This window comes from Pectinophora gossypiella, chromosome 12, assembly GCF_024362695.1.
Source record: "Pectinophora gossypiella chromosome 12, ilPecGoss1.1, whole genome shotgun sequence".
In the NCBI taxonomy this organism is placed as follows: Eukaryota; Metazoa; Arthropoda; class Insecta; order Lepidoptera; family Gelechiidae; genus Pectinophora; species Pectinophora gossypiella.
In genome coordinates this window covers 12,864,773-12,890,490 of record NC_065415.1, presented here as the reverse complement: position 1 = coordinate 12,890,490, position 25,718 = coordinate 12,864,773, and the positions used below count along the sequence as shown (strand labels likewise).

The following is a 25,718-nucleotide window of genomic DNA, read 5'->3' as shown; positions in this document are numbered from 1 at the left end:
TGACTAACGTTACCTCACTACCAAAATCGATAAATGCTTGTACCGTCGTATTGTTCACTTTAATATCTTTAATGAATTTTGAATTTGGAGCAGAGCTTGAAATGCACATTGTCTTAGAAGGTTCATTGTTAGTTACATTGTTCGACTTAGTACGGCAATTATCATTAGTATGACCAATTTTATTGCACTTCAAGCATTTGAGTATAGGTTTTCGACAGTCCATGTAAACATGGCCGCGTTCCTTGCAATTAAAACAGAACAAGTGACCTCGTGGCTGACCAGGTTTATCAGCGGCAATTCTAGGATTATTTTGTCCCGAATTGTTATCAGTCCAGCTTCTATTCCTTCCCAAACTGCGTTCCGTAAATTGAACTTCCTTATTACTGATTAAAAACTGGAGCAACTGATCGGGCTGAGAACAACTCAAGGCTAATGCACTAGATCTTAATGTTCTATCCGTAATACCGTGTATTAAACAATCGACCGCTCGTTTTCCCGTAATGTCGCACTGATTAATTAACGCAAGTTTTCCATAATAGTAATTCTCAATTGGTTCACCGAACTTGGTCTTTCTTCTGAGCATCTCCTCCAGGATTTGGCCGTAGTTTTGGTCACAGGGAAAAGCACTAAACAATTTCTCTTGCCATTCCACCCAAGTATATAAGATAGTACTCAAACTCTCGTACCATACCTTGGCCAAACCCTGGAGCTTTTGCATAGCAAAATGAATGGTTGTCTTTTCGTCCCAGCCGTACACACTTGCACATTCGTTAACTTTGCGTATCCAAATATCTATACGTTGGTTTTTTGTCGACGGATCAAAATTTGGAAGAATATTATTATTTTGTGATGATGACGGCTGAAATGTGGGACCACCCTTCATTGTATTAATAATATCAGCTATATTCTTAATAGAAAAGGAAGGGGTACATGACCTTTTATTCCGTGATGAGTCGTCTTCGCGTTGCTTTTGCTGCTCAGCTTCCATCGTCAGGCTGTGGCTGCGCTTGCGGCTGCACTGGCTGCGGCTGCGCTGGCTGCTGCGGCTGCGCTGGCGGCTGCGCTGGCGGCTGCGCTGACGGCTGCGCTGGCGGCTGCGCTGGCGGCTGCGCTGGCGGCTGCGCTGGCGGCTGCGCTGGCGGCTGCGCTGGCGGCTGCGCTGGCGGCTGCGCTGGCGGCTGCGCTGGCGGCTACGCTCGCGGCTGCGCTCACGGCCGCGCTGACGGCTGCGCGGGCGGCTATGCTGACGGCTGCGCTGGCGGCTGCGCTGGCGTCTGCGCACGCGGCTGTGGCGGTGACTGCCACCACATCGAACCCCGTTGTCATCAACATGTCGATTGTTGTGTGATCGGCTTCTTCGTAACTGGCTTTCCCTCTCGCGTTGCAGTTGTATTTCGTGTTCCAGAGCCAGTAGACGTTCCCGGTTTCGTTCCAACTCCAGCTCCTTTTCTCTTAAGCCGATGCTACAGCTGCGAGGGCGACTGCCATGGCCCGCTGATAAGTCACGTTGTTGATGCGACGATCCCACTCCAGGTGTACGCAATCTGCGCTGGTCTTCATGGCCAGTAGATCTTGCATGATCCGCCATGACGCAGGGTTTTGATCCCACTTCTGAAGTATAATAAAAATCCACTCGTTCACTTAATATGATATTTATTCACCACTTTACCACTCAAAATTCACAAACGAACAGCCCCCGTACAATGGGTCTCCTCCCTTTTATAATGACGACCGCCATATTTTCTTTCAAAACAGTGTTGCCAATTCTTAACTACCAAATGTGCGAATTGAATTTTATCCAGTGTTACCATCATAAACGTACAATTTCCTTTAAGTTAGGACTATTAAAATAGTTTATTATATATATTTTTATATAATGAGTAACGAACCTTACAATAGATAATACCTCACCCCTCTGTCCGTAAGCCGCTAAAAAGTAAGAGGAGGCACGCGGGCTGTTTGTCTTGGTCGCATTTACGCAGTATGACGACACATGGTAAGTTTTTTTTTTTTGTATGGAGTGTCCAGAGTATGCTACTTATCTGGATTACAGCTCACAGTAACATTCAACATATTCATCATCATATATCCCTAGCATTATCCCGTTTTTCACAGGGTCCGCTTACCTTACCTGAAGATTTCACAGGTCCGGTTTTTTCCTGGAGCGACTGCCAGTCTGACGTTCCAACCCGCGAAGGGAAAACCAGCCCAATATAGGTTAAGACACATGTTTCCGTAAAATGCATTTCTCGGGAATGTGGATTTCCTCACGATGTTTTCCTTCGCCGCTGAGCACGTGATAATCATTTATGATCCAAAGATTATTTCGAAAATAAATTCGACAATCATTGGTTTAGGTCTGTGCTGGATTCGAATCTGTGTCCTCAAAGTGAGAGGCAAGCAATCTACCAACTGATCTGCACGGCTCAACACGTAACATTTAAGATATTAAAAACCGGAATCTTATCAGCGTTATAAAATTAACATCTTCTTGGAATATCATTTTGACAGCGAGTCCTCGAACGTCGATTCCCGCTACGGTGCGTCTCTTTAAGAGCCTTCACGTCGCTTTTCTCTACCATGTCTTCGCTTTATTTTCTCCTGAAGCGAGTTTTCATGTATAACAGCTTTTGGAAATCATAGATATAAAACAAAAGAATTAATTTCTCAGTAGTAAGTATCACGCTATTTTAGTTTTAGAATAAAATTGCGTGTTATGGAAAAGACTCGACTGCGACTTTTTTATTTAAGCAAAAAAAGAAAGAAAGTAATATTCGTTGCTCTGTCCATTTTTCAGCCTTTATCCTCGCCATTGTGTAGACGATTTATTTTTCGGCGCGATATATCATTGAGCTGACAACGACAGAAGACGTCCGGTTGTTATTGGTGATAAAATATTGTATCCCTGTGGATAGACTGTGTGGATTTTTATAAGAGACCTAACATACATCATTCATAAAGTCATGATTGGAAGCCCAGAGTAATAAAGGTAACCTAACCCAACCTTAGTGCATTCACCCTGAGTAGTGGGCACGGATCGTCACGCATTGAGTGCCTCATGACGGGTACAGGCGTCGTCGTAGACCTCGAAAGAGATGGCGTGACGACTTGTCCGCTTGCCAGAGGGACTGGCCGAAGTACGCACAGGGCCGCGAAAAATGGAAAGAGGAAGGGTAGGCCTTTGCCCTGCAGTGGGATCTTGTACGCTAGATTAGATTAGAACCTAACCTTGCCTTTTTTATTTTTTTATTTTTGTCTCGCGGGGAAATTCTTACCGCATACCCTCCCACTGCAGAGGCAGCGAGAAGGTTATGTCGGGCTGACACCAACTAAAACCCCCCGGTGTCCGTACCACCGCTGTTATGCCAAGCTACGGGGACGCTTTCGCATTCTTCCGCGGCTTGGCGGCGATTACCCATGGATTGGGCAACATCTCGTGGGGTACAAGTGCCCCCACAACCTAACCTACACCAACAAAATGTATGCAGTTGTATAAATAGTACTTAGCCTGGTTGTGAAATAATTTATTGCCGGCAACCGAATCTCGACTAGTTTCCCGATGGTAACGCAGCCATGGTGCCCTACATGGTGTGTGTTGTGACAGTCTCACAACGTGTTTTCGACAATGTACCCATCGGGAATATAGTAGATCGCTTGCCTTTCACTTTGAGGTCGCAGGTTCGAATCCAACACAGACCTAAACCAATGATTGTCGAATTGCACTTTTTTTTCGAATTTATTTTTAGGAAAACATCGTGAGGAAACCCACATTCCCAAGAAATGAATTTTACTGAAACATGTGTTCTAACCTATATTTGGCTGGTTTTCCACAGGTAGGAAGTTCAGATATACAGACGCTTCTGTAAAAAAACCGGACCTTGTGAAGAAGGGGATAATGCTAGTGCGATGATGATGATAGTAACCAGGGATGTTAGGGAGCTCCGTAACCGGAACCGAAACTATCGAATATCCGATATCAAAAATCATCCGTAACCGTAACCGAATCCGAAATAAGTAAAAGTTTCGGATGATATCGGATAGGGACGGAGCCTAATTGAGACACGTTATGACAAGTTGTTTTAATCGATCGGCCCCTGCCAGTGCCGATACACTAGCCGCGCGCATTGTTTGATTTTTCTTCTGTTGTAGTCATATAACTTATAACTTGACCACTTTATTACCTATTTGTATTTTTCTTTTGAAAAAACTAATATCCGTAACCGAAATTATCCGAAACTAACGATAATCAGAAATAATTTATTTAAATCCATATATTCCATATATAATTTATTTAAAATTTTATATCCGTAGGTAACATCCCTGATTGTTACATAGGTTTTATGTACATCAATAATGTAACCCGTAAGCCATTAAGGAGAATGGGGCGCGACCTTAGCTGAAGCATAGAATAAGGAATAATTGATTAGTTTAAAAGCATCAGTCGTAAGTTGTACTACCTAAGTAAGTAATGACGGTTAAATTAGATATTGTAATTGGCAGCCCTCAGACGTCACACACACAGTTGCGCGTGTACGATAATGTCAATGTGTAGTGTCTGTGTAAAACGAGAATGTATTAAGTGTTCGGTGTGTGCCTGGATTTAATAAATTAATAGGTTCAGGGGGGGATAATACACCCTCATTGTAGAACAGCAATATTTCTGTTTGAAATGTCAAATTGCAATATTGATTTTTAGATGATTTTATTACACCGGGGGGTTAAAATAGCCACGTCGAAGCAATTCATCTAAGAAAGCATATAAAAGTAAGTGCGTAATGCAAACAAATGTCAAATAGCAATATTGATTTCTTATATGAATTGCTTCGATGTGGCCATTATAACCCCCTAAAACTTAATAAAATGAACGGAGTTCGAATAAGCTAACCAATACTTTCGAATAACTTTTTAACTGTCGAAGGTCTTTATTTATTATGCTTCCTTAAGGATAACATCACGGAAATACCGTTTTAGTTTTCCATTATACGTAAAAAACTATTGTTGAACAATGACTAAGTACAGAACTTTAAGGAGCGGCGTGCAAAAAATAACTTTGCGTAATATAAGGGCTTTTAAGGGAAAAACCGACTACCGTTAGTTTAGTACGGTATAACCGGTACAGAAATCGGTATAAACAAGAAAACTTATGCTCGACCCGCAAAACAACACCAACTAAGCGAGATATACTAACTGTCGGATTTGGTATGAGACTTACAGTAAGTACTTATACAAATACCAGTATAAGCTTATATTGATAGAGCTACGTGTATAAGAGGGTAAGTACATTTGAGAACTGGGTGGTTAAAAAGGCCACATCGAAGCAATTCACCGTCCCCGACTCCACCCTAAGGTTTCCTGGAAGAAATTGCTATTTAGCAATAAGGCCGCCGATTGTACTTCCTTTGTCACATTTGTAATTGTTTTTAGTGTTGTGTTTATATGTGCAATAAAAAGAAAGAGAAGAAGAAGAAGGAACGATTAAGTGTGAAAGTGTTGGAGAAGAGATGTGCAATAAAGCGTTTTTGTATTGTATTCATCTCATCATCAATTTAAAAGCCACGCTCTTGTCTTTGCAGCATTTTCCATGCTACTTTTTTAGGGAAAAATAGGGCAGTGGTTTCCCTCTTGCCTTTCGCCCCGCAGTACTCTGTCTGACGCAAGTGGGATGGCGCCCAGAGTAGTCTATTACAAAGCCATACTAGGACTCCTGTCCTCCGCCTCTGAATAGTACTGACAGTTACTGCTGCCCTCTGTCAGAGTCGGAGTGAGATGCTGGCTGAGTTCTTCTCCCTGTTGATTATTTTATGTCATGCCCGGGCAAATAAGCGGTTGAAGGCGTTTTATTCTCTCTTACTATAAAAGGAACCAAGTTTAATGATCTACAATTAACATAAAGTTAGTTGTTTAATACACGTCCCCACCTGCTGCGTGGCCTATCTCGAATTAGAAAACTTTGTTCCCCTATTCCATTCATCCCCGTCCCGAACTAACAACTTACTGAGCCTATTATATTGAGCTTTCGGTCCCAAACTATTATCCTTTCCGATCTCACCAGGGCACTGAGGAAATGGAATACAGATTTTATGATTAAATTAGGAAATTAGGAATTGGGATGTTTGAGTCGAGTTAACTAGGACAAATGATAGATAGAGATATAAAGAGATATTCATTTACCGCAGACACGTTGCAAAACGTAACAAATCAAATAAAACTTAAAGGCAAAACGGTTTTTAGCTCAGCAAAAAACTCCCAAAGACTCAAAGTCAACAGAGCGCTAACTTTCAGGTGAACCCTTAAATATAAAACAAATATAATACTTATTAAAAAAAACCGGTCAGCCGCGACGGTTCCGAAGCTATGACTTTCCGGTTGAAAAACTATTATCTCCATACATCGCAATTGGTCACGATTCGTTTACCAACGCAAAAAATGTCTGTTAGATAAACATAAGTAGAATTGATAAAAATTGAGTCTGAAACTTCTCGTTATTGGACCTTAAATTATTGTCACTCAGCGAAAATAATACACCAAAGTATTACTTACTATTTATCGGTTTTATAACAATATTCCTCTATCCGTTTCCCTGCAGCACTGTAACAACTTTTGTATGAAAAACGGATCACCTTAAGCACAAATTCTATCAAAAACGGATACCTAAATAAGATGAACATAATTAATCAAAATGTTGTATGCGTTAGCGCCCAACCGTTATTTCATCCTTAATGATAAATCATCATCCTACATGATACTCCATTACACTAATTCATTGCCAGTTCATGAAGGTTAGTCCTCACACATTCATCAAATTCACAAGGCTACGTTCTCAAAAACAATACAGTTGGCGCTGTTAAGATTTTCCTTCGTTTAACCTTCGAATTTCATGGATAACAAACTATATGCATCTTTTATCTTTGTTTTTGGGTATAAATGATGACCCTTTTTGTTACACCCAGGCATAATTACATCTTCCACCCATTATTCTGATCAAAATAAAGAGACGCACTATAGCAGTTATTATATTTTTGTATATGCTTGCTATGCATTACATTGTATTTTTGAATAATTATGTACTTACCCGAGTAATAAGAAAATAGGTAATTATCACATTAAATCGCGACAGCGCATCTTTATTGTTTTTCGAGGATCGTAGTCTTAAAAGTACCTCATTAAAGTCAATAATTTGTTGCAATCTATCTAGTAAAAAGGAGTCTCTTGTCCGAATTAAGCCCGTGTTACTCTGTGGGTTAGTCATTTGATTATTTTAATGTATCAATATTATTTTCATCCCGGTCTCATACGGTCACGAGCATTAACATGTATAGACTTAGGTACCATGTCACATTCACTTTTTTGACAAATTGAACTGTAAGTCTCACTAAATGTCAAATATGTTAGCGCGACACAGTTCTAAAGTAGGTACATAATATTGCTCATGACTGTACAGTCAAAGAGAACAAGGGGTTGAAAAGGCTACATCGAAGCAATTCATCTAAAAAGCGATATTTCAAATTGACATTTGCGCATATAAAAGTAAGTTGCGCAATGCAAACAAATGTCAAATAGTAATATTGCTTTTTAGGTGAAAGGTTTTGATGTGGCCTTTTCACCCGCTGGTCTAAAATTGATATGCAATGTTTTATTTTTTATTTTTTTGGCGTGTTTTGTTGCAGATTTACTGCAAATGGCATTAACTAAGAACATTCCAGATCGCGCTAGAAAATCAAGAACATGACGTTATTATATTATCCTAGTATGGGCTAGCGAAAGCAATATTCAAAGAACGATTGCACGTCATCTTGAGAATTGTTTGAAAGGAACAAAGAACGGAGCAAGAATATACGAGCTTTGTTTTGTCATAGAAATTTCATTCGTCAAATAAGAAAGTCTCATACAGGGCACTTTCTTTGAGTGCATTGTTTAGTTGCACCATTGAAAGTTCAATAAACAATAAGGAACTCAAGGTTGATAACACTTGGTATCATTGCCACCAAACTCTCATCATCTATCTAGCATAACAGGGTCCATTACCTAACCTGAAGATTTGACAGGTCAGGTTTTTTACAGAAGCGACTGCCTATGTGACTCTCTAACCCGCGAAAGGAAAACCAGCACAATACTATTAGGACATATACCTCTGAAAATGTATTTCTCGGGAATGTGGGTTTCCTCACGATGTTTTACTTCACCACTGAGCACGCGATAATCATTTATGATCCAAACAAGAATTCGAAAACAGATTCGACAATCATTGCTTTAGGCTTATACTGGAAAAATGAATTACGGGCCACAGCTGGCTAACGCCACGCCACCACCACATAACCGCGACGACACAACTGTATCCTCTTGACTCCACATAAAAAAACACATTCCAAAATCAAAATACTCGTACCGAACCATTCGTAATATTTTCCCATATAATATTTACGTGTTCCAATTTTCATAAAGTTACTTTACGAAGTAAGTTCAGGCTTTGTAAGGCCATAAATTATGAAGGCTCTAATAGGTATCCTAAGCTAATAATGATTTATAGTATCCAACGGCGAGATACCAACTCCAAGTCGGTATAATTTCCTAATGGATCTTTCGTATGTGAGTGGAATGAGGAAAATATGAAAGTGAAGTGTTTGGAAGTATCGGTATAGGCTATCATGTTACATACACTATCGATGAGATGGGGCGCTGAGGAAAAGCGGGAGGGAACATCTGATGCGTAAAGGGCAGGAAGTGTGTGGAATGTCATATCTTAAACACGCGAAGAAGTAGATACACGAAAAGAAGAAAAGATACTTATAGGCTACAGTACTTGTCACCATAAGTTTAACGGCCTCCGTGGTCCAGTGGTTAAGCATTGTACTCACGATCCAGCGGACCCGGGTTCGAATCCTGGTGGGGACAAATCACTTTGTGATCCCTAGTTATGGTCAAAATTAAGATGATCCGTGCTTCGGTAGGCACGTTAAGCCGTTACATGAGTCATGAAAGCTGCTCAATAATAACCATGACACCAGGGTTGATGAGGTTAGTAATCCACCTCTTGACCCACACGGCAGAAGAGAAGAATACCATAAGGTTAATTTATGTCTATCTTTGGACTTCCTATCAACAATGGGTGCAAGTTTTGTCTGATTAATTGCGGCTCGACCGCTCTTTAGACATTGCGGGCATGAGTTTATGTATGGATGTGTATGTACAACATTTCCAACACGATAAGCAGCTGAAAACATTATAACTTTTTTCTTTATTATTCCAAGGCCAGCTTGATCCTTGAGAAGGATTGCTCCTGACTCCCGCCTGACAAAGTTGATTGTAAATAACGTCTTTTGCCAGCAATAAAATACAGGGTGTTAGTGACATCGAATCGAAAACTTTAGCAGATAATTCAACCATGACTCTGAGTTGACATCAAGTAAAATGTCCCGTCGGAAAGTTAATGAAAATGTTAGTGCTTTAACACGTTGACAGTCCAGTGATCCATACATGGGTCATGACGGACTAACTCCTTAAGTCCGTAACCCACACTTGTTCAGAGCCCTGAGTGCGACCTTTGAAAGTTCAAATTTTTTCATGATAGTAAGATGGTTCTCTATTTTTACTCATAAAATTTTATGTAATAATTTACCATGGCATACTGTTACTTGTCCTATTATTAGTTACGCATAGTATTAATTTGTCATAACTTTTTAAGCATAATTTTGGAACTCATAACTACTATAAGCATAATAATTAATGACAATATTGATATATAAACATAATTATTATAAGCATACATCTATACTCCGAATAAGAAAAGTTTTGGCACAACTTTGAACATTTTCGAAACTTACTTTTTCCTTGGCTGCATTTGGTTCATGATTGTGACTTTTTATATTTTTTGACACTATTTCATGCAGTTGGTCATCATTCAGTGTACTTTTCGTGTGTAAGATAAACATGCTGGCGGCGTAGGGGTGGCCCTTGGGCCTCCCCCGCCGCACCCTAACCTACTGTTATGCCTTGTAAAAATTATGACAAAACACTATTATTCTGAAAAAAAATTATGGCTACCTATTTATATGCGAATCAAATTTATACCAACAAATATTAGTCCAAAAATAAGTTATACCTAACAAACCAGTATTTCTAGATGTTATTATGGGAAAGTAATATTATGCTAAAAAACCGTTATGCAAAAAGGATTATGATAATTAAAATTATGACAAAAATATTTATGCATTTTAAGAGAATCCCTATATATGGTTTACTTCCTATTGCACTCAATAGGTATTCTGAAGTGATTAGAATTAGAATATATTAATTATTATTTCCGTTTTAACAGGACGTGTATAAAATTATGTAATAAGCGGGACTTACAACGAAGTCAAAACATTTTGTTTGGGAACTGTCGTGTTAAGCTACATAAAACAGTCAATGTGGCGTAGCAAAAACTCCTAATAAAACGTTTCTGACAAGAAAAAAAGACCTACTATCGTTTTTAGTACAATTAAGTAGATGTACTATATTATTTTTCATTATGGTTCTACTAACACACTGTTTGTCTCTTTACATACAGATGAGAACATTAAGACACATTCGTACGACAATAATAAATAGGCATTTGTATGCGTAGACAGTTGGGAAACACCTTGCGAGACTTTTCAAAAGTTTGATGAATAAATTATGCCATTAAAATACTGACTTTGTAATCACAAAGACACGTCTCTGAAAGTTTGATCTTAGAACGAATATTCACTTCGGCTTTCGGAGTTGAACTTCGTTAAGTACCTTTATAATTTTCGGATTCTGTTTGTAAAAAAAACGTATTTTTATTCGAGAAGCAGCTTCTATGTTGGACTGGGAGTGAATGAAAAATATATAATGCGTTGATTTGTAAATCTTTTCGGACATTATCATTGTGTATAAGTTGAACAAAAATGGCGGTCGTCTGCGCAAGGACTTGCGCAGGGTCCTTGGTTGTCATTGGTTTTTTTTTTCTCGTCGTGAGATCGTGAGCCTAACGCTCTAACCACTAGACCACGGAGGCTGTGTTGTAAATACGTACATTCAATTATGTAGACAGTAAAATTTATCTGGCTATTCAACGCGGAAATGCCAGCATTATGGGTACATTTTCGCCAGGTACGATTAGAGGCGGGCTTTAAGTGTTAATTGTAAGTATACAATTTATTTTATTTTGAGTTTAGTTTATTTGTTTTTGTTTGATTTAATTTTATTTTTGTTTTGTTTGATATTTTTGTTCATTAAGTAACTGGTTTGTTTATGGTGTAAAAATAAAGTATCAAGACCATTCAAATAAAGTACAATATCGGTTGTATAGTGTCGTTACACGCCACGGCAAAATGCGCCGCGGACACTTTTTTTTTACAGAAATTGTCTATTTATAATAATAATAATAATGTTGGTATCACGTCACATTTAGATTATATTGTCTCAAGGTGCCTCTACGTGTTGGCTTCGGCCCCACGCACGCCTTCCAAAAGTCCGGGGCTCCATAAGCCCGAGATATGGAAATGACATACATAATAATAATATTGGCTTCGGCCCCACGCACGCCTTCCAAAAGTCCGGGACTCCATAGTCCCGAGATATGGAAATGACCAACATAATAATAATAAAAGAAGTTTATTCAACAACAAATATTTTTAAAAATTGCTCACACCTAAGTACATGTACTTAACACATTAACAGTTGTGGCCGAAAAGGAGGAGCCTCAGCATTGCTGCTGCTTTTCAGTCACACCCTATTTGTTATACGAAGTCTATGATTTAGACACGTAGGAGTGAAAAGTGCTTCAGCACTCTTAATATTATTATGGTTGTTATATCGCCGAACCACGGAATCGTCTTAAAAATAAATCTTACTTTTTTGGGGAGGCACATGAAGCCAGTGTTCAGGGTTACTAAGAGTATAGGAATAGGCGAATTAACGTAACGTAAAGGTGTGTGAAAGAGAGAGCGAGAAGTGAGCGAGACAGAAGAGGGGATTGCAGAATGACAGGAAAACAGCGGTCGGTTGTTTTAAAATGGAAAATGAAATAACTTACTAAAACGTTTTAATAAACAATTATTGAAGAAAACGGCCTCACGTGATCCAGTGGTTGAGCGTTGGGCTCACGATCACAGGATCACGATCTGAGGTCCTGGGTTTGAATCCCGGTGGGGATATATCACAAAAATCGCCTTGTGAACCCTAGTTTGGTTAAGACATTACAGGCTGATCACCTGATTGTCCGAAAGTAAGACGATCCGTGCTTCGGAAGGCACGCTAAGCCGTTGGTCCCGGTTACTACTTACTGATGTAAGTACGTCAGGGGCCTTTGGCGGCTCAATAGTAATCCTGCCACCAGGTTTAATGAGGTTGGTAATCCACCTCACAACCCACACGATAGAAGAAGAAGAAATATTATCGTTTCCATCCCTCTACCTACCCGCACTGGTGCAGCGTGGTGGATTATGTTCCATACCGTCTCTCTTGTTTCTCTAACAATCATAACTTCAAAGGCTCTTTATCGAGTTCAAGGCAACGGTTTATTAACAGAGAAAGAATATTTATTAAAATGTTTTCTAAGGTAATGTTAGCAATCAATAACAAATTATTAACGGCTGTTGCCAGGCCCTTATTATCCCCGGCTTCGTATTCTCTGTTTGTTTTCCTGGTTTATTTTGAATTAAATACAGTTACATTATATTTTACATGTTTTTGTATCTACTACTTACCTACCTTTACATATATAATATATGTTTTTAAAATAAATTTACACACACACACACAACACATCTTATAAAAAAAAACACCTCCTCCAATGCGTCACATCGAGGCAAGGTGCCCAACAGGCTGCCAGCATTACCCCTCTGAATCGCCAGACTGATTCTCTGACAGAAATAACTACCAACCCTAGCATCCCCCGAAGCCCCGATAAGACGCATTGAGAGATCCTTAACAAAATAATAATAGATAATATGTTTTTTGTTACTTTTCTTGTGAATAACATACGGAGATTTTCAAAAAAGGAAATTAAATTATATGTATTTATATGAAATACTGTATCTATAAAATTCACTCCGTTTTGAACTGGATCTTTGAGACAAAAATATATAATAAAATAATAATGATTTTTGTTTTTATAGCAATTACCCGAACTTAGGGAAATTCAAAAAAAGAAAATTTAAATGGTAAAAAATATATATAATATAATTATTAAATAATGTTACATTTTGTATTTGAAAAATGCAATAATATTTTGTATTATTTCCATTGACATACTAATTTCAAAATCAATGAAAAAAATTATCGGTTAAGAAATGGCAACTTATTACATCTTCGATACACGTACCGAATAAGCCAGAAATCGCACTCCAGAGATTCACAAAGTGAGCGCAAAAAGAAAATTTGCCTAAAATAGCCTTAGGGAATCACAGTAGGGAGCTTCCTCACGATGCGCTGCAGTTCGTGCGACATCGAAACAAGTGACGATTTGAATATAAAGTAGTGATATGACGTAAAACAATGGTCAAACGTCGAGGTTCTTGTTATAATGAAGTGGAGTTGGATAGCTAAGATCATTTGAAAAATGGATTTGCCCATACAAAATACTGTTCTTCTATCGTGTCGGTTGTGAGGTGGATAACCAACCCCATCAACCCTAGTGTCCGGGTTACTATAGAGCCGCCAAAGACCCCTGACACGGCTCATATATCGACTACTAAGTTACATCAGTAAAATACAAAATACTAACCAAGGGGAAGGGTTCTTTCTTACTTACAGTACTGTTGAGTTTTGGATTTTTTTCGACGCCTGCTACTATGGTCGCTGTTCGTGTACTTTTAGATTGGCTTAGCACAAGTTGAACTACAGACTTAAGTACTTAAAAAAATCTTGTGAAGAAACTCGCGATAATGACAGTCGCTTTAACTTTTTTATATTACTTTTTTGTGACTTGAAGTGGTGGGATTTTTGGCGGGAACCAAAGGTACGGTCTAATACTGGTAATAATAATAATAATAATCTTACCCTAAAATCGTATAACCATGCGATATCAGATCGCGCTGTGGGGAAGGTCTTTGACTGTACAAGGAGTTACAATTACCATTTTAAAGCATCCGTTTACGAGTAGCAACCAACTGGTTTATTACACTTCACAAAGAGTTGAATTATTTCCATTAACTCAGTAATAAACACTTTGTAAACTTGCGAAAGGACTGAAGGGAATTTTTGATTTTTGGCTTACCTTCCACTTCTTTCATTTGCAAGAGATTTTGAGCATTATTTTCAGATACGCAAATGTAATTTTTTAATGATAAAATTAAATCGAAATTGGGCATGCGTGGTATGGCAGAATGTGACAGAATATTAAAATATATAACAAAATTATTTAATCTACGCCTATAGCCAACATGTGCGCGACGTTCAACGAAGTCAATATCAAATTGTCACACATTTCTCCTCGTTATGTTTAACAATTCTCCTCGATGCTAAATCACTTCGGTTGTTCTCATAAGCATTAAAATGTACTAACATATTTATTTTGTTAAACTTGGTCACTTATAAAGTAATGTGTTAATATCCTTAACATATACCATGATTCGGAGTTAGTATTATTAAGTGGAATATTCCGACGCGAAATTCATGACAATTTTAGTGTCTTTTTTTTTCAATTATTTTCAGCTCCATACTTTTGCGACGGAAAATTTCACTTGATATCTACTCAGAATATTTTCGTTACTTAATTTCGATACTATGTCACTAACAACCTGTATTATCTTCTTGGGACTTCGTATTTACAGTGGTTGCAAGTTGTATTTGATTACTTGTGGCTCTGCCCACCCGATTAGGGATTATAGGCGTGAGCTTATATACATAGAGAAAATTATGATGGTGGTACTATACTCTAACTCCAAGTTATGAACATAAATCCAGATCTTTGGTTAAATCCATAAAAAACTTGTGTTATAAATTGACTTTCTAAGTAGGTTTGTCAGATTAGAATAATTTTGAATAACACGTGGCATCTTAGAGCGAGTTAGAGCACTTTAATTGAATTTCTAAGTCCAAATGAAGGTATCCAGACCCATATTGACTGAGTCACATTAGCATTTGTGTTCGCTTTGGGACTAGATTCCGTGGTATTGGCTAGATGTTGCCAATGTCTCGTGTTTAATTGTTTGGGTACGTAACTCACAACTTCGAAATTGTTTTCCAGTAGCTTTCGATTAACTGCTCTTAGTGAATTTTGGATTGATAAACAATTTATTGGAGGGGATTATAATGGAACAAAATACAACGTCCATTACGTTATTACGTTAGAAGCCGTGGTAGCCCAGTTGGTAGAACGCTTGCCTCTCACTTTGATGTCGCAGGTTCGAATCCAGCACATTGTCGAATTTGTTTTCGAATTCATGTTTGGATCACAAATGATTATCACGTGCTCAGCGGTGAAAGAAAACATCGCGAGGAAACTCACATTCCCGAGAAATGCATTTTCGGAGGTATGTGACCTTACCTGTATTGGGATGGTTTTCCCTTCGCGCGTTGGAATGTCAGACAGGCAGTCGTTCCTGTAAAAATCCGAACCTGACAAATCTTCAGGTTAGGTAAGGCAGACCCTGTGAAAAACTGGATGAACTTTATTTTACATGTTTATTTGTAGTTAAAAGCACAACATGGGACTCAAAATAATTTAGTAAAACACTAACATTTTCATAAATTTTGTCTGAATCATCCCCAAAGTTTTCGTTACCGGGGCACTAACTATCTGTATAATAGAGCCAATAGTGTTTAAGTGTATAATTTAATAAAACTAAACAAAATCAGTTTAATTATAAATAAATAACTAGAGATGTTTGACTTCAAACTACAGCAAGCAATAGGCGAGATATGAAGCCAAACCTCAAATTATCTGCTGCCATAAACTATACTATCGTCTAAGAAACGTGGATGGCGCGTGCCAAACCAGGTTCACTGCCAAGATTGGTTAGTTATTATACATGGTGTCCTAAAATAGTGTCAAGCCGAAATCTAAAGATTTAGTACCCCGAAGCTGTAAGCTAAACAAATGAGCCTTTAGGGCCTAAAGGATATTCTGTGGTGGTAAGAATTATTAGAGCAAAGAGATTGGGCGCCTGGAAAACCATTACTAAAACTGCATGCATAGCATATACATCTAAAAGTAGGATTCTCTGCATACATTAACTACCCTTATATTTCATTTATATAAACATTAGGATATTATATTTTTTCGTGATAAATTCAAATGTACCTATTACACAATTACGAAATATTGTCATATAAATACGCTATGAAATACATTATTTTAATCGTATTTTTTAATTGTTAAATGTAAAATTCGTATATTATTTCAACGAGGAAACTGAAAAGTAGGTACTTATCCCTAAAATCTTTGTTATTTTAATGAAAGGAAAAAGGAAAAAAGGGGTTTCTAAAGAAATAATGCAGTGACCAAAAGTCGCAATCAACTTTTCATCTTCTTTCTTTGCAAATGATCTCGTTTTTAATCTTAAAGAACCTGCGGCCATTTGTAATCAGAATAACGAAAATCTTTAACGAAGTTTACAATTACAAAAACGGGGTCATTGCATTTCCTCCGTTCTTCGTTTTTAGGGTTCAATACCTACTTTAAATGTAGAAACCCTAAGAAAAACCTGTCACGTTTTTTTTATCCGGTACTGAAACGCTGACTCGACTATTTGTTTGTTGAAACAAAAACAAAAGTACTTAAAGCCTAACGTGCATAGACCAAACTTAATTTTATTTTAGATTATCAGGTAATAGTGTCATCCTTCACTTATAACAAGTGCAAGAACCAATGTCGGTAGTCATACAGCGTTGAGTCGCATCTGCGTGACTCATAATGAACTAAGTGCCGCAATGCCTGATCTAGACCTATTTTTCAATTCTCTCAGGCAGTATAAGGATAAAATTTATAAATATTTATGTCCTCCAGCATAATATATATTTTACTTTTTTATGTATTTTTTTAATTATCTGTTTTTTAAATTTTATTATTTAATTATCTAATAAACGATTACGCTGTCCTACTTTGCAAATGTTGTGTGCACCTATAATTGGCTTATGTAACAGTCTAATTCCTGATGTAACTTTTATTTTATTTAATGTTTTATTATATAAGCTGTTGGTGTACCTTTTTTATAAATAAATAAATAAATAAATAAGAAAGGGATAAAGCTAGTTTCGAAACTGTCAAATAAAAATAAATTTTAGTTTTGCCTGTTAAAATCGGAACTAAAGATGTATTTAAATATCATTAAAATAGAGTTAATAAAACTCACCCATTATTGACCGTTCACTCTAGTTTTAGTCCTAGAAGGACTTACATTGACCAAATTGGAGATGTCCTTAGAAAAGGTTTCGTACGATCTACTCTGAAATATGAATGTGGAGGAAACAAGAGACGTGTGTCAGGATCGAAGCAAATGGAATTATATAGTCTCTGCTTACCTCGGTGGGAAATAGGCGTGAGTTTATGTATGTGTATGTGTATAGTTTTAGTACAAAACTCCAGTTGTACGAAACCGACTCGACTTAGCCGTTTTTAAAAACCAAGTTAAATGCCCAGCATTCGGTGTTGTTATTAAAACAATAAATTTATCAATATTCCCTTTCTTCGCAATAACCGCTGTTGGTCCTCAGCCAGGTGGAAAATATTATTAAACTTCAAATGTTGAATTATAATGAACTGGCTCCACTCGCGACTATGTCTGCGTAGACTTCGGCTCTCATCATCATTATCCTTGGCCTTAGTCCCATTTACTTGGCGCTTATAAATACTTGCAAAATAGACATAAATTGATAACCAACTGTTAAAATAGAATCGAAATTCGTTGAAAATTTAAATACTTGCTGCCATCCAAGTTAGAAATAAATGACTATAGGCTAGACTAACTCATGACGTCACATGTTTCTGGTGTCATACAAATAACAATCGGTTACAAACAAAAACCTTACGGAGCATTCCTCCACCGCTGACTTTGACTATAAAGATCTCCGGCATCAGATGTGATCATTGATTTATAGTAATAAGTTACTAACCTTAACCTTATTGGACGAAGTATCGAAATCGTGTGGGTTGTGAGGTGAATTACCAACCTCATTAATCCCGGTGTCAGGGTTATTACTGAGCCGCCAAAGGCCCTTGATGTGACTCACGTAACTTCCGTCAGTAAGGAGTAACCGGGACCAAAGGCTTAACGTGCCTTCCGATGCACGGATCATCACTCTTGGACAATCAGGTGATAAGCCTGCAATGTCCTAACCAAACTAGGGATCACAAAGTGATTTTTGTGATATGTCCCACTGGGATTCAAACCCAGGACCTGCGGATCGTGAGCCCAACGCTCAACCACTGGAGCACGGAGGCTGATTAAAATGTGTTAAACATTGGTATGCGGACAAATTGTGACTAACAAAAAAATTTTGAATCGTTTTTGTTTTTGGAAATCTGCCCCCCACCCTTTCAAAGAGGGAGTGAAATTTTGTATAGGACTTTTCGCAGTTTTCAAGGTAGGAAGTTAAAAACTGTGAAAATTGCGAAAAAAAAACCGTGTTTACCAGAATTTAACGCCTTCACTCGCGTCGGGAAAAAGCTAGTACTTATCCTATAAAACAGCTCTCGGCATTTAAGAATAATGGTTTCACAGAACTATTTCACAAATGAGTTTCAACAACTTGCATTAATATAAAAGTGCCAGAAGTAACAAGCTCGGAACATAACTCTTCACACTCCGCATACTCCGGAATCAGGGAAGAAAGTGCATTTTGTTATACATCTTCCCTTCTTCCGAGTGGAGGTATTATTTATACTGCCTCGCCTGAAAACTCCTTGTTGAGCCTTGATAGCCCAGTTGGTAGAACGCTTGCCTCTCACTTTAAAGTCGCAAGTTCAAATCCAGTACAGGCCTATACCTATGATTGTCGAATTTGTTTTCGAATTCATATTTAAATCATAAATGATTATCACGTGCACAGCGGTAAAAGATACATCGTCAGAAAACCCACATTCCCGAGAAATGCATTGAAATCCAAATTCGAAGTAAAATCTTTTACGAGGAGAAATCAATTTGCTTCAGACATCCTTGCGTTGTATATTCTTGCGATGTGGGTTGATCTGGGTCCAGATAATAAAAAACCTTGGTTTGTGTCGCCGCAAACGAGCCACCGACCACAGTCCCTTTGTACAAAGATTTGTCTTCTTATAATACAGGGTATCCTAGTTTAGGTTCCAGCCTTTACACATGATCACCCGTTATGTTTAATCCTATTGTCTAAGATGTATATGTACACTTTGAATCATGTTATGTTGTGAAGGAAATAAATATTTTTTTTTATTTTTTATTATTGGTACTTATTATATTTAATACCCTCTTTATTTGTTACTATGGAAACAGTCGGTATCCCACTTAAAAGTGACATAAAATAAACGATACGTGTGTTTTTGTTGACTCAATTCGAATCTTTTTATTAAGTACTTCGCATAAATATGGCCGTGTAATAAATAAAAGGATAACAGATATAGATTCGCAGAAAAAGATCGCAAACACAAACAATTATGTCAAATGAAATTGATATTTAAAGGCCCAAACACTTTTCAAAGATAAGTTGGTTCTCAGAAACAATCTTAAGAGTGGCTTTCAACTTTTCGAGTAGGCACGAGCCAAAACAGCCTAAATAAATACGGCAGTACACAACCTTTTTTTCGACTGTACTACATTTTTTTAACACAACTAAAATAAAAAAAAAACAAAAAGTATTTATTTTCCTTTCTTACATGTTTTTCTTAAACTAGTTACTGGAGCCTCCTTTTAAGCACTAATTGACTTGCTATTTAAAATCTGCGTTGTCCAAACTCTCAAAGGGAGTTAGTTGTTTATAGAAATTAATATACTGACTGTTGCATGTTTATGAAAACATTATGAATGTCCGTAAAAAATATCTTCCCTTCCGAAAAACTGTGAAAGACATTCTTATAACACGAAGAACAAAAAAAATCGCTACGCAAAATTCTAGACTAAGTAAATTAAATTCATCTCTTTTGGGGTAATTTATTTTTATATTAAAACACCAAACAGTATTTTGAATTAGTCAGAAAATAAATTTAAATCTCATGTGAAGCTTACTTTGTATAGAAAAGCTTATTATAAGATTAATGATCAGCTAAATGATAAAAATGCCCGGTATTCAATATGTTTCTCTAGTTATTAAATAACGCGTAATGTATACCGGTCTACTACATACTCTATCGACCCACTAGTGTCGATTAATTCTTTCAAGTATAATCCTCTCAGATGACTGTTGTCTTTAACTGGGCACCCTCAGGACTGTTGTCTTAAATTTTGTGCATAATCCCACATGGCTGGCCAAATTATTAATGTCATCTGCGGCAAATCTACAATATGTCTCGTCAAAAAGAAGTTCCTCTATAAATAGACATCAACTCAGTAGTTTTCAGAATATTGCATGCAACATAATCACATGCAACGCGAAGCAACACATCAGTTGCTCAAAAACCCTGTCAGGATGGTAGACATTTTTTCTTCTTCAATGCTTATCGTTATCAATCTTCTCTTCTCTTCTTCTATCGTGTGGGTTCTGAGGTGAATTACCAACCTCATCAACCCTGGTGTCAGGGTTATTATTGAGCCGCCAAAGGCCCCTCACATGACTCATGTAACGACTACTTACTTACATCAGTAAGTAGTAACCGGGACCAACGGCTTAACGTGCCTTCCAAAGCACCAAACATCTTACTTTTTGGACAATCAGGTGATCAGCCTGTAACGTCCTAACCAAACTAGGGATCACAAAGTGATTTTTGTGATATATGCCCACCGGGATTCGAACCCGGGACCTGTGGATCAAGAGCCCAACGCTCAACCACTGGACCATGGAGGCCCTTAAAAATAACATCAAAATGTTTTCACCACTTAAAAGGTATTACTCAGAAAGCTTCGACTTCTGGGAAATAAGCTGTATAGCAACACTTGGACAATCTTATACACAAGCCCAAAGACATTTGATAATAATATCACAAAAAATTATATATTATTACGGTAACAAATAAATAATCCCTATTGATTAATACATGACATTACATAAACTCACGACTATATCCCAATTGGGGTAGTCAGAGGTACTTCCACCGCAAGATGAACTAAGTACACCCGAGGTTTCTGTCAGACCAACGTCACAGATGAGCCGTATCGCCGTCTATAATGGTCGAGCCAACGGTGTTAGTGAAAACTGCACTATACTAGAACTGCGTTCTTTATATTGGTGACCAAAAACAAATTACAAGTCATATACACTTCTCATCAAAAAAATCGAAACACCTTGCAAGTTTACGTTTTGTCAGGATTATCAGAAAAATGTGTACATTTAGGAATAAATGTTAAATGTCGTTTAATAGTGAGTAATATGAGCTTATTAAATCTTAATGTTAATGTTCTAAATTTAAATGAATTTTTCATAGGTTTCGTATTTTGTTAAATGAGTCATTTTTATTCCTTATGGAGTATAAAGGAAATGGATAAAACAACACACGTAAATGAAAAAAAAAAGCTAAAAAACGTTTATTTAATAACTTGTATTCCCTCCCCGAGCTCTAATTACTGCTTCCATACGGTTCTTCATCGATCGGATGAGAGTCACGATCACATGCTGTGGTATATTGTCCCATTCCTCTTGGATTGCATCTTGCAGCTGGCCAAGTGTTTCTGGGGCAGGATCTCTTGCTCGAATTCGTCTCTTTAATTCATCCCACAGATGTTCAATGGGATTCATGTCCGGGCTTCTTGCTGGCCATTCCATAATAGAGATATCGACTTCGTTAAGATAATCTCGTACGACGCCCGCGGTGTGAGCCCTAGCATTGTCGTGCATGAATATGAAGCCGTTGCCAATAAAATGTGCATAGGGCATCACATGAGGCTCGAGACACTCTTCGACGTACCGATGACAGTTTAGTGCAGGCAGACGTGGCCCAGACACGAAAGCAAGCTCTGTCTTACCGTCGGCGCTGATTCCTCCCCAAACCGTCCACGAACCGCCACCATAGCTGACCTTTTCTTCAATGCAGCATTGTGCATAGCGTTCTCCGTCTCTTCTGTAGACCTTGTTCCTTCCGTCGTTACCATACAGCATAATTTTACACTCATCAGAAAAGAGAACTTTGCTCCACTGTAGGTATGACCAATTTAGGTGCTCACGTGCAAAGTTAAGGCGCGCTCTTCGATGGTCTGCAGTTAATTTCGGCCCATTTGCTGGCTTATGCGGTACCAGTCCACGATCCTTCAACCTTCTTCTAATTGTAGAGTCACTTACAGCCACCCTTCGTACAACACGAAGCCGCTGCTGCAGTTGAAAAGCGTTAAGGCGTCGATTTCTTAAAGAAGTTGTTACAATAAATCGATCATCTCGCTCAGAAGTGACCCGATTCCTGCCAGATCCTGAACGGCGCGTGAACAAACCAGTCTCCCGATAACGTTTATAGACTCTATGAACAGATGACAGGCTTAGATGCAGTCTTGCAGCCACAACACGCTGACTAAGGCCAGAATCCAGCAATGCCACAACTTGGGCGGCTTCTGTGGGCGAAGTATCCATACGTTTTAGAAAAAAAAACCTTTTTTCAGACGTCCCAAAGTCACAGTATTGAAATAAAAAACAAAAAGTTTAAGGATAGGCGCCAATTTTTAGTTTTTAAACGCTAAATGTACTCCAACCCTAAACACACATTTGTCTCAAAACAGTGATTCATTTCGTTTATAAGATAAACAAATGAAATTCTAATTTTGAATTTTGAATTTTCGCTTATTACTGTAATGGCCAAACTGCCAGCTATACATTTATGTATTTTTTTTCATCGTATGAATTCTTTTTTGTGTTAAATTCGGACAGAAACAATGAAAACGGAAGTGTTTCGATTTTTTTGATGAGAAGTGTATTTTATTTATGTTGCTATTGTTGTTGGAAAACTCGAACAACGATTCACTTGATACATGCTTTTTATGGGAAGAGAAGGCAATAACGTTACGAGTGTAATGTTTAAAAGAATTCGCGCCACTGAGCTAAAAGCATCTAATGTGCTTATCGTAGCGGCGTAGCATGAGCTACGGAAGCCGGGTGATGCGTAACGATTTGCTACGGCGTAGAGGTAATTTCGTAAAAAACCTACTCCATGTTATCAAGTTACATGAACAAGGTAAGAATATTTTTTATCAATATTATCCTTAATTCAATGTTCTTGCCAATATTTCTTAGTATAATTATAATACTACTTACTGAAAAATTAATATCGGACTTGAATAATTAATTTTTTGGTGTTAAAAAATAGCCTATATACGTCCCAATGCTGAGCACAGACCTCCCTTCAATCAAGCGGAAGGAGTATGGAGCGTACTCCACTACGCTGCACCACTGCAGGATTAGTTCAATATTTTTGACCTATCACGTACTTTTTATGCTATTCTAAATGTAGAAGAATATCTTTATATTAAGTAAATAAATCAACAACTGTTGCCTGAAATAGGTAATATAAAATATTAATGCGTAATTTTTCTTCCTCGAGCCACCCTTTTCATTACTATGCAATACACAACCCACTTTATAAACATTTTATTATCTCGTAAGTGGAGCTTACTACCTACTAACTTGTAATGTTTATAGTCGAGAAACCTTCAAGAGAAAGTTCTAGAATATTCCAGAACATTCTAGAATGTACGATGATAGTAACGTGTCTTAACGCCTCCTGTAGTCTTACAAGAAACAACCTTAATTCCCTTACACAACACGATTACACTTATAAGCTACAGTAAACACAATTAAGTATTTTTAAACTAAATAGTTGTACAAATAGGAATATTTATGACAAATTAGGTTAGTCTCACAAGCCATTACATTATAATTACTAAAACTATTAATATACTTCTGCTACTTACCGTAATCGTTATTAAATAGTAGTTTCGATATGAGATCACGTTTTGTTACCATTTATTCTTACACCAGTATGTGTTTTTTAAAAAAAAAAACAAGTACAACTACCCGATACCAACGTTCAACCTGGCGCTCCCCATTTGAGACCCCCAACATTGTCACAAACAGTTCCACAAAGACTTTTTAAAGTAGTTTTCATAAACATTGAAGTTTAGGTTTTGAAAGGACTTTGAGCCTTACGCCTGTGTAATAAATAAGTATTATGGTATTGTATAACACGCCTACGCCGCGTACATCACTGTAGCAATAGTATAGTGAATAAGCAGAAGCAATTAGTTCCGCCTACATGCAACAGATGGCGCCACCTTTCAATAATGCAGTCCTGAAACGCGATATTGAAGTTTACACAGCAAGACGCATATATACAACATCCAACATGACTCAAGTGGATCGTCGATCTCTAATCACACTACCAACATGTGGCTAGCGAGGTGTTCGGTACCCCGAAAACATCCTTTTATTACGGTCTTTGACAGGTGAGCATGATAATAATAATAAATTGATTTATTTATAAAACTGATTTGTACAATTTTAGGTTTACAATTTGGGTTTACACATGATTGCACAAATTAATTGTTAAACCCTGAGTCCCAAACTAAGCTTAAGCCTGTATCTTGGGAATCAGTGTCTTACATCAGCTAATTATGAGACAGGAAGTGTGATTGACCATTTGAACACTAATAAGTACAAACCAGAAAAAAAGGAATAAAAAAACCAGATACAGTAGAAATACAAAAATCATCATCATCAAGAATAATATGTATCATTGTGTGTGTCGTTTGAGCGTGCGTGTGTATGTCATTTATGTGTCTGTGTTAGCGCGCGCGTGCGCGTGCGTGTGCGTGTGTGTGTGGTTGGGTGTGTAAGTTAGACATTATTAGGTAATAGCCTTTCAGTGTCCTCATAGGTGAGGTTTTGAAGCCAGCAGCAGCAGCAGTTTCTTTCTAATCATGAATTTATTTAATGTACTAATGTTTAGTTTTTTATTTATAGAGTTATAAATGATAGAACTGGAAAAGTGAAACTGACGGGTAGAAAATTTGGTTTTGTGAAACGGGACAGGGCAGGTTCTAGTGCGAGTGGTCCTCTTAGAAGGGTCAGGAGGTGGAACTTGAGGATGTTTGCGTATGATGGCGCGGAGCACAAAGAGCTGTCTAACTGTCAAAACTTTAGCGAACTTTAGTTATCAAACCCGTTCGCAAAGGTGAGCGTCAAAATGCCCGGTTAATGACGGTCGGCGTATTTAAAGTTGAAATGGTGTTTAATCGCTGCATTCCTATCATTACATCTCTGTGCCTATATCCAGAAATTTGCTTCCAACGTACTTTAGAAATGAAATAACATTTAAAGTCATCCTATCCATTCGTGATTATACTGCCATCATCATCATCAGCCCATTAACGTCCCCACTGCTGGGGCACGGGCCTTCCCTATGGATGGACAGGGAAATCGGGCCTTAAACCATCACGCGGGCCCAGTGCGGATTATACTGCCATCTATCCGAAATATTGAGTACTAATATTTCTTGGATACTAAGAGTTGCCCATAGGCATCTTTTTTAACGGAACACTTATAGGCTGTATGTGTTATAAGTGTGAGGGTAATAATGGAGGAGCAATTTTGGCTCATAAATTTTCCATTACACACGTACTCTAGCACCATTTCAACTTTACATACGCCGAGAGCATTATCTTTCACAC

The 25,718-nt window shown here is 37.8% G+C and overlaps 1 protein-coding gene across 1 annotated transcript; it reads left to right on the top strand.

Moving 5' to 3' along the window:
• The first annotated feature begins 229 nt into the window (after nucleotides 1-229).
• On the top strand, nucleotides 230-1,348 carry LOC126371632 (uncharacterized). Its single transcript, XM_050016946.1, has 2 exons — nucleotides 230-362; nucleotides 954-1,348. Exons 1-2 carry the CDS (start codon nucleotides 230-232, stop codon nucleotides 1,346-1,348), a joined length of 528 nt encoding a protein of 175 aa, XP_049872903.1.
• Nucleotides 1,349-25,718: the final 24,370 nt, after the last annotated feature.

What these genes read in the sequence shown, in the direction of transcription:
- LOC126371632 (XM_050016946.1), top strand. Translation starts at nt 230, where the DNA reads ATGGCCGCGTTCCTTGCAATTAAAACAGAACAAGTGACCTCGTGGCTG. An exon ending in TCCTTCCCAAACTGCGTTCC is followed by an intron (nt 363 to 953) that starts GTAAATTGAACT and finishes TTCCGTGATGAG; the next exon opens with TCGTCTTCGCGTTGCTTTTG.